Source organism: Paramisgurnus dabryanus, chromosome 14, assembly GCF_030506205.2.
Source record: "Paramisgurnus dabryanus chromosome 14, PD_genome_1.1, whole genome shotgun sequence".
NCBI classification, from domain to species: Eukaryota; Metazoa; Chordata; class Actinopteri; order Cypriniformes; family Cobitidae; genus Paramisgurnus; species Paramisgurnus dabryanus.
In genome coordinates, this window is record NC_133350.1 from 5,109,211 (window position 1) to 5,127,067 (window position 17,857).

Sequence of the window (17,857 nt, forward strand, 5' to 3'; positions counted from 1 at the left end):
GTTTTTTGCCAATGAAATAGGGGCACTTTAATAAAATTAGTATCTTGAGTAACACTCGTAGGCTGCCATTGTTGTTAAGGTTGTCAAGTACTTGCACATAACATCACTGTTTTCATGGATTTGCATTTTTGTTATTAACACTGAATGCCGTCATTTCAAAAACTTGCACCTTAAAACCCTTTTTTTCGAATGTTTACATTTTCAGGACCCTAAAATGCCATTGTTGTGTAAACGAACAGCCAAAACAAGGTTGAAATAATGATTATTTATATTAAATTATTTATAAAATATTTATAATAAATTATTTATAAAATGCTATTTTTTAATAATTTATAGCAACTCCTCACTAGACAAGAAACTTTTAATTAATTATTTATTAAATTAATTGATCAATTAAATTAATTAAATGTAAATTAGTTGATTAAACTTAAAACATTAAGTGCAACAAGGAATTTTTTACAGTGTAGATGGATCTTACACAAGCCTGGCCAATCCTACCGCTCTCACTTTATCTTGTCTGACCAAACCTTCATGTCAGCTTGTCTCCCATTTCTATGGTCCACTGAATCTCTAAGCTGCTAGAGCTCGAATCACTTAATGAAGAAAATAAGGTGCTTGCACACACAAATTCATTCACACTCCCACAAACAACCCACAGCAAACATCTGCGTCCTTATTATCAGTCTATTGGGTGGAAGAACCTGGCGCGCAGGCATAGATCATCTCTTGCCTCTGGATGTGAGAAAATAACTCATTCCCCGTCAGAATTTTTTGCTGAATCAGTAGCACCTTCACCCATGCAAATCCTTCACCGCTGAGCCTGGCCCAGCTTTAATTATTAAGGCAGTGACTGAATCAGTGCATATTTGGATATGACTGACAGACCAAGTCAGGGCAATAAGGTGAGGACAGCGTTCTGAGAAAACCGCCTCCACGGACCTACCACATCCATTTAGAGCGCAGAGCGAGTCTCGGCTCATGAATATTCAGTGGGTGTAATACAAATTTGAATCCCTGTCAAGATGTTTCTGTCTCATGCGGAAATATTAAAACCTGTGAAAGATTTATGACTTGTGAATACTGCTTTGACTTTGCGTTTAGGTTAGTGAATCACCTGAACTGGAAGTGTCATTACGGTTCAGATGAATTAATAAAACTTTGCACTGAATCTTAATGGTCACTCCAAGCCTGGTCTATGCTAACTAGAATGCAACTTAATACTAAATAGCATGAAGAATAAACTATTTCAATAACTACCCAAATACATGCACACACAGACTCTTCACAATGAATCCGATGTTACATGGGATTGTGCCGAGCTCCAGCCAAGTTTGCTTGGAATTCTGAACGAGATCCAATTAAAATCAACAAATGCATCCTTCTGCTTCTGTACTCTTGAGAACAAAGAGAAGCTCAGACCGTTCTCTTTGTTTTTAAAGGAACATAGCTGCTGTTAAATTTACGGCTTGAACCGATGCATAGAAAAGGTCTTGTCAGAATATGAAAGCGTGCCTTTTTTCTAGGCCTCCACTCCAGTGAATTCACTTATCTCCCTTACTACCATGCAAGCTTTCCTGTGCAACTTGAGACGCCCCTGCACTCGAGACAGATTCAATGCATTCTCGCTTTGATGCAGCCAACGTTCACGTATAATACGTGCTTTAAAACCTTAAGCAAAAGCTGGCGATTCATGTTGGAAAGTTTTATAGTGGTGCAGAAGGCAGTGCAATTTTTCATGTAAGTGCTGTTAGCTCATGGGAGCTCATGTTTGAATCCAGCCAAGAGAAGTTTTAATCTTATTCTTTCTTTTTCTTCCATTTCAATTTACGCCTCTACTGTTCTGTAAATAAATGCTAGAAAAAGCCTAAAAATACACAAAACAGCTCTATGGTTATGTTGAGCTATATATAGTAAACCTTTTTATAGGAACCTTTTATCATTATAAAGCAAGGATCTCCTTGTATGTGGTTAAGGCAGAGCTGCAAGGAGATCTATGCATTTTTGACTTGCACAGGAATGCTTTATTCTGGTTAAGAAATGTTTCAAGGTATTGATTATTTTTCTGTAAAATGCACACCTAACCTGTCAAATGTCTTAAAATAACACCAGAGCAATGTTTGTGGTAACCATGGTAGAGGTCTTCTCAGGTCCAAACAAATGTACCCGACCTGAAATGACCCGATCACTTTTTACTCGAACCCAGAGTGCATAAATCTTTTTGTTTTTTTTAAGAAAGACCTGACCCGAGACAAACCTGACAAAATTATACCTGAGTCTAAGCCAATTTTTTATCCCAACTGGACCTGAATGTAAACAGCTGACATGTGTGCAGTCTGCAGCCCCGCACACAACAGGCAGACAAAAAGGAACCCTGGTGGCTTTGCAACCAATTTAAAATTGAATTTAAAAATGATTGGCAGGTGTGTGTCAATGAAAATTAACCTACCGCCAGCCACACAATGTCACAAGCGCTCTTAGCAAACAGAGGTGGGGTTTGTAAAGGACACCTATGCCATGCAAAAAAATATTTTCTTACTCATTTTTTTGTGTCTTGTTTTCAGTTCAAATATCTAAAAATTCTTAAATCAAGATGAATTTTCTTTATAAGCAAAATGACCTAAGAAAATAATTCTAGTTTTTAGATCAAAAATAAAAAATGTAAGTGAAATTGTGCTTAAAACAATCAAAAATATATGCAAATGTGGTGAGGAAAATGTTTCTTGAATTAAGTGTTTAAGAAAAAGTAAATTTATTTCAAAGGTTTTTATTCTCAACCCATTGGCAGATATTTTTGCTTGTTTTAAGCAAGAATTCACTTAAATTGTATATTGTTGGCTAAAAACTAGACTTATTTTCTTATGTCATTTTGCTTATCAAGAAAATAAATCTTAATTTAAGAATTTTTAGATATTTGAACTGAAAACAAGAATACTGAGTAAGAAAGTCATTATTTGCAGTGTGCACAGACGCGAGATAGTTCGGGTCATGTCTTGCCCATTCATCAAAACACATTAATTTTAAATTACCCACAACCCAATGCCGCTATTATTATACCCAACCCGTGTACGAGGCACGCGTGACACTTATAGACACAAACAGGGACGTGCACAGGAATTTTTAGGGGCAGTTGCTCTGACCTAAATAAAGGGCACCCCCCCCCATTTTTTTTTTTTAACTCACGGCCTTTATGAAGGACTGAGAATAACAGGGTCTTTATTAAAATCAGCAAACATGTTTGCCTAATGCCTACCAAAATGCTAATGTTTGCCTAATGCTAGTCTGCAAGCTATGATAGCTAGCTGCTATCTGTCTGATTATTTAGGCTTAAACGTGGCAAACTCAGCCTAGATTCATGAAGATTTTAACAGAGGTGGAAAGAGTAGCCAAAAACTTTACTCAAGTAAAAGTACAAGTAACTAAATAAATAATTACTCAAGTAGAAGTAAAAAGTATGCAATGAAAATAATACTCAAGTAGCAAGTTACTAGTTACTCATGAAAAAATAAATCTAGATATACACGCGCAAACACACACACACACACACACACACACACAATACAGTGCCCTCCATAAGTATCAGAACTGTAAAGACAAGATTTTTCTGTTTGCTGTGGAGACCAGAAATTGGTAAGATAAATATCAGTTGGTAAGATAAATATCAGTATGTCAGAAGTTTAGAATGTCACATTTTATTAACCTTTGTTTATGTTTCAACACATACATGCTTTAACAACAAAGAACAACAGCATTAAATGCTGACTTATGTGTGTAGTACACAAATGCACATAAGTGAATCAAACTGATCCTACACATTTTATGCTTTTCATGTGTAAACAATCAGGACATAGCTCAGTGACCATTAAAAAAAATAATGTGACAGATTCTGTACTTTTGTCTCATGTTCATCTTTTAATGTTTAGACATTTCTTGACTCCACAACAAACAGAAAAAAACTTATGAAGGGCACTTCTACAGTATGTGTAAAACTGCAACATACACAAACAGTACAGAAAAAAAAAGAATACAAACACAGAATAGACAAGCATTTCAAATTAACAAATTAACTCTAGTCTCAATGTTGATGTAGCTTATATCTGAAATATCAGACAAGTAAACTGACAACAGTTTTGCATATGTATAAAGTTAGAATCTTCTAAGATGGTCTGAGGACATTGACAGTTTACACTTACATAAAAATGATTTTAGACAAAACTCATGTTTTCTTACGTTGTCATGTCACGTGTGTTTTGCGAGAATCACTTACATCATACAGTACAGACAATCATCAGACGTCAATCATCGATGTATTTTCTTCAATCTGTGCTACAATGCTTCTGGAGGTTGCACGCGTTTAACTGTGTCTGACGACGAACAGGTCGCGTGTATGTAATGGCGGTTACATGTGTGAAGTTTTGCTTTTAGTTAAAAGATTGGTAAATTCATTTCCACGTCACCAAACACTGGTTATATTCTGCGTGTTTCTACACAGGTTACGAGTAAAACAGCTTCGGACGATTCCGTTTTTGCAGCGATCTGAACAATTCATTCAAACTGATTCGCGAACCTATTTAAAACGTTTGGCCCATTCGCTTTGTAAAGAATCGACTCAAAAGACTCATTTATTTGCAACACTTTGTAAGGAATCGACTCAAACGAGTCATTAATTCGCGAATGCGCCAGAAACACAAGATAGCAATTTAAAAATAAAATAGAAATTTCGTAATTAATTAAAATACAGTAACGAAGTAACGCTGCATAGTGTAAACGAAGTAAAAGTACAATTTATTTTTTTTCCACCTCGGAAGGGCAACTTGAGTGGAGAAGGGCATATGGGCAGTTGCCCGGGCAACCTGAGCAACCCCCCTATGCACGTCCCTGGACACAAATCCGCTCGGGTCTCGTGTCGGACCTGGGGTTTTCGCATCGAAGTGGACCCGTGCACTGCAAAAAATGATTTTCAAGAAACAAAATCTTTAGTATTTTTGTCTTTTTTTCAGTAAAATATCTAAAAATTCTTAAACTAAGATGCTTTTTCTTGATGAGCAAAATGTCCCAAAAAATAAGTCTAGTTTTTAGACCAAAAATATCAAATTTAAGTTATTTTGTGCATAAAACAAGCAAAAAAAATTTGCCAATGGGGTAGCAAAAAAATCTTGAACATTTTTCTTAAACACTAAATTCAAGAAAAATTTGCTTACCCCACTGGCAGATTTTTTTGCTTGTTTTATGCACAAAATCACTTAAATTTGATATTTTTGGTCTAAAAACTAGACTTATTTTCTTAAGAAATTAAGAAACAGCATTTTAATGTAAGAATTTTTAGATATTTTTACTGAAAACAAGAAAAAAAAACTTGAAAATATTTTTTTTTTGCAGTGTGGTATAAGCGTAATAATTGACTCCAGTCCTTTAAATTATTTGAAACCACGATGTAACTCGGTTTCGCATCATGCCTCATTACCACCTTGGGTGTGCATTATTTCCAAACAATTCAACGGCCGGTCATCAATTATTCCTTACATACAGCATATGAAGAGCTCAGATACAAAATCATCTAAATGCGTCTGACATGTTTTTTGTAAATGAGCATTTTATCAACTCATTTTTTAGGTTCCATAATTCAGTGAAGTTCACTAAAAGTAAAAATGAAGCTACATTTTGGAGGTGCTGAATGTAGCTGCCACATTCAGGTTGTATTCAGGTCAAAGTATTCACAAGGACCTAATTTTAAATGTGATACACAATTGTTTCACATTCGTCTTCAGTGCCTCTTGAGTATTTTGTTAAAAAAAAAAAATCGATGTGGCGTTTTAAGGATTCTGTCAACAAACCGGTATTTCTGAATTGCATGAAGATGGGATTAAGCAGATTTAAAGGGAAAGTATTTGATGAGTGTATAATATGTAATGGTGGTGGCATGTAGCGGCTTTTGCATCTGAACTTTTCATATGCTCAAAGTTTACATTGCTGTCAATCTGTCTGAGGCTTTAATAATTGCATGCATGTTTGATGATTTTAAATGAAGCAGGCATTATTGTGATCAGTCACAAGTCCCCTACCTTAAACCCATCTGTGTAACACATACAAGGACATCCTGAAACAAGACTAGATTGACTGCGTAAAAACACGCAAGGAGTAGAAATACTCCCTGAAAACCGCATCAACCTCTAAACCATCCTTGCTTTCTCCTCTTTATCTCTCGTTTCTTCCCCTTCATCTCTGTTTCTGTGCTCCTGCACCACTAAGTGAGAGAAATGTCTCTGTTTATCTTGTCTGGTGTCTCATCACTTGCCTCTTTCTGAGGGCTGATAGCAGAGACTACAAGTGAACACTGCCTTTGAAGTGATAATGGGATCTTTAGGCCATCTTTGTTGTAGCTTTAAAAGCAAAAAAAAAAAAAGGCCTGCTATCCATGAATATGCAGAGGTATGTAGGTATCGCATTCATCATGACTATTGCAATGCATCTTTTCATTACTTTTAAACAAGTGACCGCAAAAAGCCAATTTCACGTATTCAAATCTAAAACATAAATGAAATGTTTGCGCATCCTAGCCTCTGTATCTCCATTAGTGGGATATGTACACCTTTATTACATTTAGAAATGAACTGCAATGTCAGTGAGTTCTGCAACAATGCTGTTTTTGAGGGTACGGTGAGATTCCTTTTATGCTTGATTTCTTTAATTCAGGTTGACTTTTTCAATAACGTGGTAACGTTAACTCAATCTACAGCGCAGACAGTTCAATGAATTGGCCTGTCAGTCATCGAGAGATTTTGCATTCTGCATTAGCAGCTGCAATCTGCTTGCCTGTAATGCAATTAAGCAACAAATAGAAACCAGTGTCGGTCTCACTGCATCTGTCAGAGGGGGATGTAAAGCGATTCGGCCACAATGGGGTGAGGAGAAGCTGCGGCTGGGTGCATTTAGGCTCAAGGTTAAAAAGGTCGTCCTATGACTCTGATATATTTCAACAAAAGTGATAAGCAAGACTCACCCAGTATGACCTCAGTCTGCATAGGCATGGATAGAGCGGGGTGCGTGACCTCGCAGCTAAACAGTGCATCGTTGTCCAACTGCGGGTTTAGGGTCCACGTAAGTCTCGCCTGGACCAGCACAGACCCATCGCTTTGAGGGATGTGCGTGCTGCTGTAGTAGTACAGGGGGTCTGTGCTCTGAACCCAGCGTGGAAACTCCCGGCTGACCACCGTCTCTGGGATGGTCTCTGTGGCCGGGCTGGGATCTTGACCAGGCTGCTTGGCCATGTAGCTCCGCCCAGGGCTCTCTGTATTGAGACGTCCGGGCCTGCCATCCGGACCCAGCAAAGAAAGGGATTTCCGCAGCTTAGTGTCATCCAGATCCCTGCTGATCAGAGGTCTGGCTCCACGCACACCTGCAGATCCACCACCCTCGTACCCCACGGTGGGGGAAACGTAGGAGATCACCTCTATCAGCTCCCCATCCCGTTTAAATTGTACCTGGAGAAAAACAAAGCAAATTAACCGGAGGAATTACAGGTGGATAAATGCCTGGGGGGCTTTGACATTCAAGTAATGTCTTGACTAAATAAAGCTTTTGAAACAACAACAGCCTAAAAAACACAAAACAAAAACTAGATTATTTCGTTAAAATCAACAAAGCGGCGCACACGGAAAATGGGCTTGAAAATGCCGAAATGCAGTGCATGTTGATGTAAATGTTCCCAAATGTCACACTGCACAATGGCTCCAGAAACTTTCTTTTTACACCTATACATCTAAAATAATATTATTTCATTTGTAATACGGTATATGCGAAATGATTGCTTTTCTCAGTTCAAAATAAATACATCAAAAGCAGAAAATCGAATTACTTAGGATGTTAAAATATACTCTCGACATTTCGTTGAGAAAGGTGCATGAGAGTTTTAAAGGGATATTTTAAATATAAAATATATTTTTCTCACCCTCATGTTGTTTTAAACCTATGCATTGCTTTATTCTGTTGATCACAAAAGAAGATAATTGATAAATGATGTAAACCAGCTGACGGCACCCACTGACCTCCATAGTAGGAAAAATACAATGGAATCAAAGGGGTGCACTCAACTGAGAGGTTACAATTATTTATTTTAAAGCAACACTATGTAGTTTTTTTTACCTTTAAATAATGTCTCAAAAATTATTTCAGTGATAGAACAACTTTTAACTGGACAAATTGTACTGTTGCTGCAACCTGAGCAACCTCCTAGCTGCTACAAGCACACTCTGAAAGTGGCGGTGGAGGGTAGAGCACACAGCCCCGCCCCTCCCCCTGCCTGCAGAAGAGTGTCTGATACCAGGCACTGTTGCGCTTTTCAACCACATGGGGGTGCTGTAAGTCATTTTTAGATGGAAACTACATAGTGTTGCTTTAATATCTTTAGTATCAGAATTTTCATTATTTGGTGAAATATCCTTTTAAAGGTCCATTGGTAGCCACCACAGAAAAGACATGTCATCATCTGGGACAATGTATTGACCAAACACGCTCTTTAGATGGCTTCACGAAATGGCGACTTTCATGTAAGGGGACCCGCAATGTATGTAGATAAAAACATAATAAAAACAATACAGTTCATTTTGTCTTTATACACCACTGATAATATACACTCACCTAAAGGATTATTAAGAACACCATACTAATACTGTGTTTGACCTTCAGAACTGCCTTAATTCTACGTGGCATTGATTCAACAAGGTGCTGAAAGCATTCTTTAAAAATTTTGGCCCATTTTGATAGGATAGCATCTTGCAGTTGATGGAGATTTGTGGGATGCACATCCAGGGCACGAAGCTCCTGTTCCACCACATTCCAAATATGCTCTATTGGGTTGAGATCTGGTGACTGTGGAGGCCATTTTAGTACAGTGAACTCATTTTCATGTTCAAGAAACCAATTTGAAATGATTCGAGCTTTGTGACATGGTGCATTATCCTGCTGGAAGTAGCTATCAGAGGATGGGTACTTGGTGGTCATAAAGAGATGGACATGGTCAGAAGCAATGCTCAGGTAGGCCGTGGCATTTAAACGATGCCCAATTGGCACTAAGGGGCCTAAAGTGTGCCAATAAAACATCCCCCACACCATTACACCACCACCACCAGTCTGCACAGTGGTAACAGGGTATGATGGATCCATGTTCTCATTCTGTTTAGGCCAAATTCTGACTCTACTATCTGAATGTCTCAACAGAAATCGAGACTCATCAGACCAGGCAACATTTTTCCAGTCTTCAACTGTCCAATTTTGGTGAGCTTGTGCAAATTGTAGCCTCTTTTTCCTATTTGTAGTGGAGGTCTTCTGCTGTTGTAGCCCATCCGCCCTCAAGGTTGTGAGTGTTGTGGCTTCACAAATGCTTTGTTGCATACCTCGGTTGTAACGAGTGGTTATTTCAGTCAAAGTTGCTCTTCTGTCAGCTTAAATCAGTCGGCCCATTTTCCTTTGACCTCTAGCATCAACAAGACATTTTCACCCACAGGACTGCCGCATACTGGATGTTTTTCCCTTTTCACACCATTCTTTCTAAACCCTAGAAATGGTTGTGCGTGAAAATCCCTGTAGCTGTGGAGATTGTGAAATACTTCCCATCTTGTACCAATAAATATACCACGTTCAAAATTGCTTAAATCACCTGTCTTTCCCATTCTGACATTCAGTTTGAAGTTCAGGAGATCGTCTTGACCAGGACCACACCCCTAAATGCATTGAAGCAACTTCCATGTGATTGGTTGATTAGATAATTGCATTAATGAAAAATTGAACAGGTGTTCCTAATAATCCTTTAGGTGAGTGTAGTCATGTATATTACATTGCATTTCTGTCAAGAGACCCTTCCAAATGTTACACAATGCACTTTTAAAAAGTGAATAGCAACAGATTACACACCCTGTGATTCACAGGTCTAAACAATAGCATCAGGGATGATGCTAAGCTTCAGCACCTGTGAACGGCAAGTGTACATGACACAGTTTCTTGCATTTATGTTTCACCAGCACGTGGCTGTAACAGCCTCTTCCCACTACAGTGCATCTGGGTATTAAGATTCCCGACTGGTAAATCACTTGACAGGGAATTAAGTCCCCACTTCAACACACATCCTCCAGATATGTGTATTAAATTCAGCAGGCCTAATGCCTTTAGCATTAATGTTTGCACAGCGCTCTGCTTGTTCCCCGTTTACTACCAATCCCTGCCTTTTGGTTCCTCCACAGCTCTGCAAGACGGAAAGAGAGGGATTCGATTTAAGACAGGTGCAAGCAGCGTGTTATATGCAGTATAGTATATACTTTAAATCCCATTTGCACAAGATTAAAGTGTCAGTGCATTACACGATACATTTCTCTGGACCTTAGCCTTCTTCTGCCCTTTCATTTGTGATACATACTGTATAGTTTGGGATTTCTTACACCACTGCGCACTGCTGGTAAGGAAATGAATCAGTGTAGCATGTGTGCATTTAGCTCACGTCCTTGAGAAGTCTAGTTTCTTGCTTGCATCTTAACAAGAATTCAGAGAAAGAAAAAAAAGAAAGGGTCTTCTAAGAGACAATGTTATTTTGCTTCATGCAGTGACTGTTTTGGCAGCTAATGTGCTCTAAAGTACACACTTTATCTCGGCTGCCGAAAGAGGTTAACAGCGTATACCACACCGTGGCTTTTACTTGCATTATCTGACTATTTGCGTCTGCAGCCACAGGGAAGAACAGACAAAGCAGATGCGTAGTGCAAACCTCATGCTAATAGCTGAAACTACAGACAACAGCCAATGCTTAATAGAAGTGGGCTGGGTGAGATAACAAAACAATGACTTGACTATGGAGTATGGAGTCCTTTGGAGAGGACGGTGTAATAATTCACCAAAGTGCTGAATGCTAGTCGACAGCAGTGTGTGGAGGAACTAAAGTCCTGGGTTTATATGCACACATGAGATTTTCTAGAGTAAGCACCCTTCAACAAAATGCTATAGGTTATCATATAACACTCACTGAAAAACTACTTCATATACATTATTTATTTTTGTAGAATCTGTAAAAATGTTCCTTTAGCTGAACTGGTAGAGCATTGCTTTAGCAGCGCAAAGTCATAAGTTCAATCCCAAGAAAGACACATTTTGATAAAATATATGCAATGTAAGTTGATTTGAATAAAAACATCTGCCAAATGCATAAATTAATTATTATTATTTTATATATTTTTAAAAGCTTTTAAAGGGCACCTATTTCATTGCTAAACAACGTTATTTTGTGTATTTGGTATAATACAATGTGTTTGTGTGGTTTATGGTTAAAGAAAAACATTATTTTGTACAAAACTCATCAATTTGAAAAGCGCTGTGTCCCTGATTGGCCAGCTAATCTGTACATTGTGATTGGCCTGAATACCTCTGATGTATTGAAAATGTTATGCTCCTTACAATGTTTGAAAGATTCGCTCAAAATGCAATCCTAGTCTGAAGCGGGAGGAATTATGATAATGTCGGTCTTGTCTACATCACCAACCCCAGGAAATAAACCGTTGCCTACAATTTGTGTGTTTGTTGTAGTCCAAGAAAAGAGATTTATGTTGGAGATGATAACTCGCGTTATCGTTTACTTTGGGGTTTGTACCTTTTGCATATCGTTAATATGCACTAATACACACTTACACTGTCAGAAAAAAAAGATACAAAGTTGTTCCTTTTTTGTTGCTGGGTGGTACATTTAAAGGTACCTTTTTGTACCTTTATGGGTATAAAACACATTGAAATGTTGTACCTTATGGGGTACAATATTATACCCTAAGGACCAACTGTGTACCTTAAGGAACAATTTTGAACCAGTTAAATTTTAGGGGTACAAAACAGTTAACTGTACCTTAAAAGGTACAAAATAGATCCTTAAAGGGATAGTTCGGCCAAAAATGATATTAAACCCATGATTTATTCACCCCCAAGCTGTCCGAGTTGCATATGTCCATCTTTTTCAGACAAACACATTTTCGGATATTTTAGAAAATGTTTTAGATCTTTCAGTTGATTAAATGTAATGTTATGGGGTCCACCCATAGTCCACGACCTTCAAGTCCAAAAAACGTGCTTCCATCCTTCACAAAATAAATCCAAACGGCTCCAGGATGATAAACAAAAGTCTTCTGAGGGTAATCCGCGCGGTGTTGTTATAGAAATATCCATATTTAAAACTTTATTAACGCAAAATAAATACCTTCCGGTAGCGCCGCCATCTTAGTCGCGTCCGCATTCAGGATGAGAGCTTACGCAGCCTACGGAGGCTACTCTGCTGCTGCTCTGTGCCCCCGCCCTCCGAATTTGTCATACGTCACTAAGAAAAGTGCGTACACTACGCTAATACTCTCTCCTGAATACAGAGGAGTCTAAGATGGCGGCGCTACCAGAAGGTATTTATTTTCGTTAATAAAGTTTTAAATGTGTTTGTCTGAAAAACGATGGACATATGCAACTCGGACAGCTTGGGGGTGAGTAAATCATAGGTTTAATATCATTTTTGGCCGAACTATCCCTTTAAGGAACAGTAATATACCCCAAAAGGTACAACATTGTATCATGTTTATATACCTGTAAAGGTATATGTAAAGGTATATACCTTTTTTCTGACAGTGTACACGCCAAAATAAATGTTAAATTGTAAATTGGACAATAGGTGCTCTTTAAACTGAGTTTAAGTACAGGTATTTCTTACAGGAAAATGTTAATGTGCAGTTAAAGTATACAAACAACATAATGCTTGTGTGCATAATGATTTTATTTTTAATATTTTACTTACGGATTTTAGCAGAGGCTTTTATCCGAAGCGACTTTTAGTGCATCACAAGCAGTGTTGTAAGTTACTCAAAAAAGTATTTAATTTCTTATTACTAATTACTTTCTAAATCCTATATAGTAAATGATACAAGGATAAGCTCAAATCATATAAAAGTACACCAATTATTCTGGTCACACTTTTTAAGGTCCAGTTCTCACTATTTATAAACTTTTAACTACCTTTGCTTTAATATACTCAAATTTACTGCTTATTAATACTTATTAAAGTAGTTGCTAAGTTTAAGTATCGGTAGGAATTGGGTAGGACTAAGGATGTAGAATAAGGTTTTGCAGAATTAGGCATTAATATGTGCTTTTTAAGTACTAATAAACAGCTAATATCTCATTAATGTTAATGCTAATAACCAACCAGTTAATAGTGAGAATTGGAAAAAGGGTGCCATTATTCTCATTAACTCACCAAAGTATTTAAAGTGAGAAGGATAAAAAACATGCATGTATCATTATACTTGATGTTAAATCCACTATTGTATTATAAATAACTGTTCTACAGTCCATACACAGTGTTTAGCTTAATTACATCAGAAGTAACTGAACATTGTAAATTACTGGAAAAATAAGAGTAATCCCTTACTTTACTTTTTTCTTTTTTTAACTGTTTTTAATCAGTATGTGTGTTCCCTGGGTTCAAACCCATGACATTCAAGCATTGCATTTATTGTTAGGGAGATATGTTAACCATTCTGGAAGAAGGCTGATGAGTTGATAGGTGTTTTAAATTAAAGACATCTAAAACGTTCTGGGAGGGGTTACTCAAGGACCAGGATTGGGAAGCACTGGCCTAATCTACACAAACTATTAGCCACTTTTTTGAATGATCACACTGATTTATAATGCATGTATTATGCAACTTATAAATATACATAAACAGAATGATCAGATTCCATCCCAAATGCAAAGTGCAAGTTCTCTTTATCATTCGTGGGTGGACTATACAGTATATGGGTAATGTACTGCAGATCTCCTGCAGTAACTACATTTATCCAGCAGGTAGAGCTATAAAGCCTCTGCCACAATCTAGGGAGAGAGAGAAGTTGGCTGTCTCTGAATATAGTGCACAGAACTCCTATTCATAGTCATTCATGCTAATCACCAAGGTAACGGTCACACAACATGCTCAACTCATTCCAAGCCCCCTTCTTTGCAAACACGGTCTCTTCAATTATTCATACTGTAATACTGCTCTCTGACGTGTGCAGTGCACTGTTTGTACAGAACACACTTTGTGTTTCAGATAACATAGTAGAGTGGTTCAGACAGCAGAAGTCTCTTTTGAACATAATCTGAAATATAGAGAGACATTTCTACTCACAATATTGATGTGCTTTGAGCATGGATTTGTTGTTGCAAAACGCATTCAAAAAAGGCACATCAGAGATGTTTGTGAGGTCATACTTTTTATCCTTGTACTTGTTTTATCTGTGCATTTCCTGGAATTCAACCCATAAAGTTTGAGTTGCTAATGCAATGCAATACCATAGAGCTGCAGCTATATTACCTTCTAATAATACTAACTGTACACTATGGATGGCTGCATTAATCATTTCTGCGGAGCACTGTTCATTTCTGGTAAAGTCTTATCACGCTATGTGCAGGAAAAGACCCATTGTTTTTTTTAAAAGAGGGTAATCGATTGTCCAAACAAATAAGGGCTTGAATTGAATTTTCCTCTAACATGCTTCAATAATTGCCTTGTTTCTAAACCCGCAGTCACAACGCTCCTTTCTGCTGAAACAAATTCGACATCAGACGTGTCGGATGCAGTGATGATTATTTGGCTGCCTTTTGATTGGCTGTTTGCTGGGTGAAGACATCATTTACACTTTTAAAAATAAGGGTGTAGAATAACTATTTTTAGCTGTTTGGATCCATTAAGAAACTATAACTATGTTTTTTGCTAGTTTAAGCCCGGCACAGTTATCATTTCCACGTCAAGCGTCACGCTGTTTATGCATTTGCGCCCATTTGTGCGCCCATGGGCATGCTATTCTGAATATGAGGTGTGTTCAGGCGCATTTTTGGCGCGTTGCTTTTGAGGCAACTAAAATAGACTACGCACCCCGCCCAACTAAAACCTGGTCTAAAGTCAATGGTGCAATATAATTTTTGTGTGTTAATAATATGCGCCTATAAACATTTGCTTATCACACACATGGGTGCACAGCAGCACACAAATGTTTTTAAATATAAAAAAATTAAAAGAATAAAATATTAAATATTAAAGAATAAAATATTAGTAAAAGATTATAATTGAGTCTTTTGGACATATATGAGGACAAGACGTTAGAAGGCGTAAAGAGCTGCTTCACTTGTAGCCTAGTTAGTAATTGCATATTTAAATATATTTAACTAAATATTGCATTTATTTTTAAATGTTTTTTAATTGCATCCCCACAGATTTATTTAATTAAAACATTTATTTAAAACCTTTTTTTGCATATTTGTAAATTATTTTTTTTGTAATTAAACTGATCATCCATACATTTACAGCAATTAAAAGCCTGCTATTTTTACTTCCATGACTTAAAGAAAATGACATTTAAAAAGAAACCAGAATAAAAAATAACAATTTCAATACAAATAAAAATAAAAATAACGCAATTTTTTAACATCACTCTTAAACTGGTGGTCTTCTTCCTCCAAAGTTTTTCAGTTTTCAAATTTTGCTATCTAAAAAGGGAATCGGCATGGCGCCAGACTCTCATTGATTTATTGCATGTTATAAAACGGTTAGTTCCAATCCTTGATTCTGATTGGTCAATAGGTGTGCTTAATTCACGATAAAACACGGCTATGACCGCTTCACCCAACGGTTCTGTTTATCACTGCACGCTTAGCAACACCCTTAGCAACCACATGTATCGGTCTGTTGTTTTTATTTGAGCTTTCATGCGTATTACACATTAGAACACATTTTTGTTCATGGTCAGGGACTATTTTTTCCAGCGGAAGGAAGGCTTGTTATTGATTTAACTTCATGAAAGTTGCACTAATATTTTTTTTTAACTTTAGTATTGTGTGGTAACCGTTTTATAAAAGCAATAAGGTACTTGAGGCAAGTGCTGTATCGTGAATAAGTAATGGCTGAAGGTGTTGCTGGCACTCCGCTTCGCGTCATGCCTAACAACGCCCTTCAGCCGTTACTTATTCACGATACAGCAAAGCCTCTCGTACCTTATTGCTTACTTACGCCCAAAACACACCCATTACTTATTACAAGAATAGGAACAACCCATTTAGACTGTGTGCTAGGCGCACAAACATTTTTCCCATGATTAAATTAGCAAAAGTGAATTTGAACACACTTTTACACCATGCGCTTTAGACCTAGCACTTGGATCATTAAAATAAGGCACTTTATGTTGCACAAAAGCGTCTTTATAGCGGAAAAAGGCTATAAAAGTTTGAAAAGAAATGGTTCCTTTAAGAACCTCAGACCTAAAAGGACCAAATATGGCTCTTCTATGACATCGCTAGAGCATAACTTTTTTAAAGACCTTTTTAAGGATCTAATCTGTTAGAGAGATGCTAGGCCACTCTAAAAAAAACAAACGGTGCTATATAGCACCAAAACTGTTGCTTTGGATCTTAACCATAGAAGAACCATTTTTAATGCCATATAGCACCGGTGAAGCACCTGTGTAGCACCTGTGTAGAACCACATAGGGGCCATATAGCACCACTATAGCACCACATATGGTTCTACAAAGCACTATATGGTTCTACACAGGTGCTTCACCGGTGCTATATGGCACTAAAAATGGTTCTTCTATGATTACGAGCAAAGAACCACTTTTGGTGCTATATACTGTAGCACCGTTTGTTTTAAGAGTGATGTCACACACATGTTACTCCTAGACAGAGGTGGAAAGAGTACTGAAAATTTGTACTCAAGTACAAGTACAAGTAGTTGCTAAAATAATACTCAATTACAAGTAAAAGTACTGGTGTTAAAAATGTACTTAAGTAAAAGTACAAAGTACCCCTCTTAAAAACTACTCAAGTACAAATTACTTTTTAGCCGGTGATATTTATTGAATAAACATTAAATCCATTGAATGAAATCAGAAATATGAATGGATTAAAAACAGGCAATTTGTGTTTTATACGAATAAACACATAGTACAGGAATTTTGTCTGTTTAAAGAATGATTTTAACAGCAGCTATTATTATTATTATTATTATTGTTTCTTCATATAATTTTTATCAAGTTATAAAAATGGTCTAATGTTATTATTATTAATGAATTATGATGCAACATAAATAAGCTTGTTGGGTTATTTTATTTAAAAACAGATTTTTTACATTAACTCATTCCCCGCCAGCCATTTTTTCGAGGATCGATTGAATAGCTCTCCAGAGACCGGGCTATTTTTCGGTCCAAATACAAGGGTTATTATTGGCCCGCCCACGATCAATTATTTCTATTGGATATCCATATGCTGTCAAAGATTTGAATATTAATTTAATTCAAATTCTGCAAGTACTTAGTAACGAATGTGATTTTCAAAGTAGCGAAGTACATTACTTACCTTAATTTGTACTTAAGTACAAGGAAAATTACAGACTTAAAAATTTACTCATAAAAGTACAAGTACACAAAAAAACTACTTAATTACAGTAACGTGAGTAGTTGTAATTCGTTACTTCCACCTCTGCTCCTAGAAGAGTGTCTAGTGTCTTAAAAAGAGTAATTATATACAACTCAATGAAAAGTCTATCCAAACATAATATTATGCACAATAATACAGTATATGAAGTACCGAAACAAGCTGTAATATACTGCATTGCCCATGAAGTATTTTTGGCAGTTCTTAGATGCACACATTATAATGAAAAGAAAAAAAGCCCCTGTTTCAGTTCTTGAATGAATCAGTGTTCCAACACGCTTCACACAATGAAATCATACAAAATGTGCGCACCTCTGTGGATTTGAATGAGCACAGCAAACAAACAGCTTTGTACTAGCATGCGCTCACCACGTACGGCACAATGCTT

General features: G+C 37.0%; 1 protein-coding gene across 2 annotated transcripts in view; it reads right to left on the minus strand.

Moving 5' to 3' along the window:
- Positions 1-17,857, minus strand: part of igsf21a (immunoglobin superfamily, member 21a) — a 278,509-nt gene that overhangs the window by 19,334 nt on the left and 241,318 nt on the right. For both annotated transcript variants that reach the window (XM_065241167.2, XM_065241166.2), the window contains exon 6: positions 6,998-7,478. In XM_065241167.2, the coding sequence (XP_065097239.1) occupies positions 6,998-7,478 (481 nt within the window). The remainder of the gene's footprint in view (positions 1-6,997; positions 7,479-17,857) is intronic.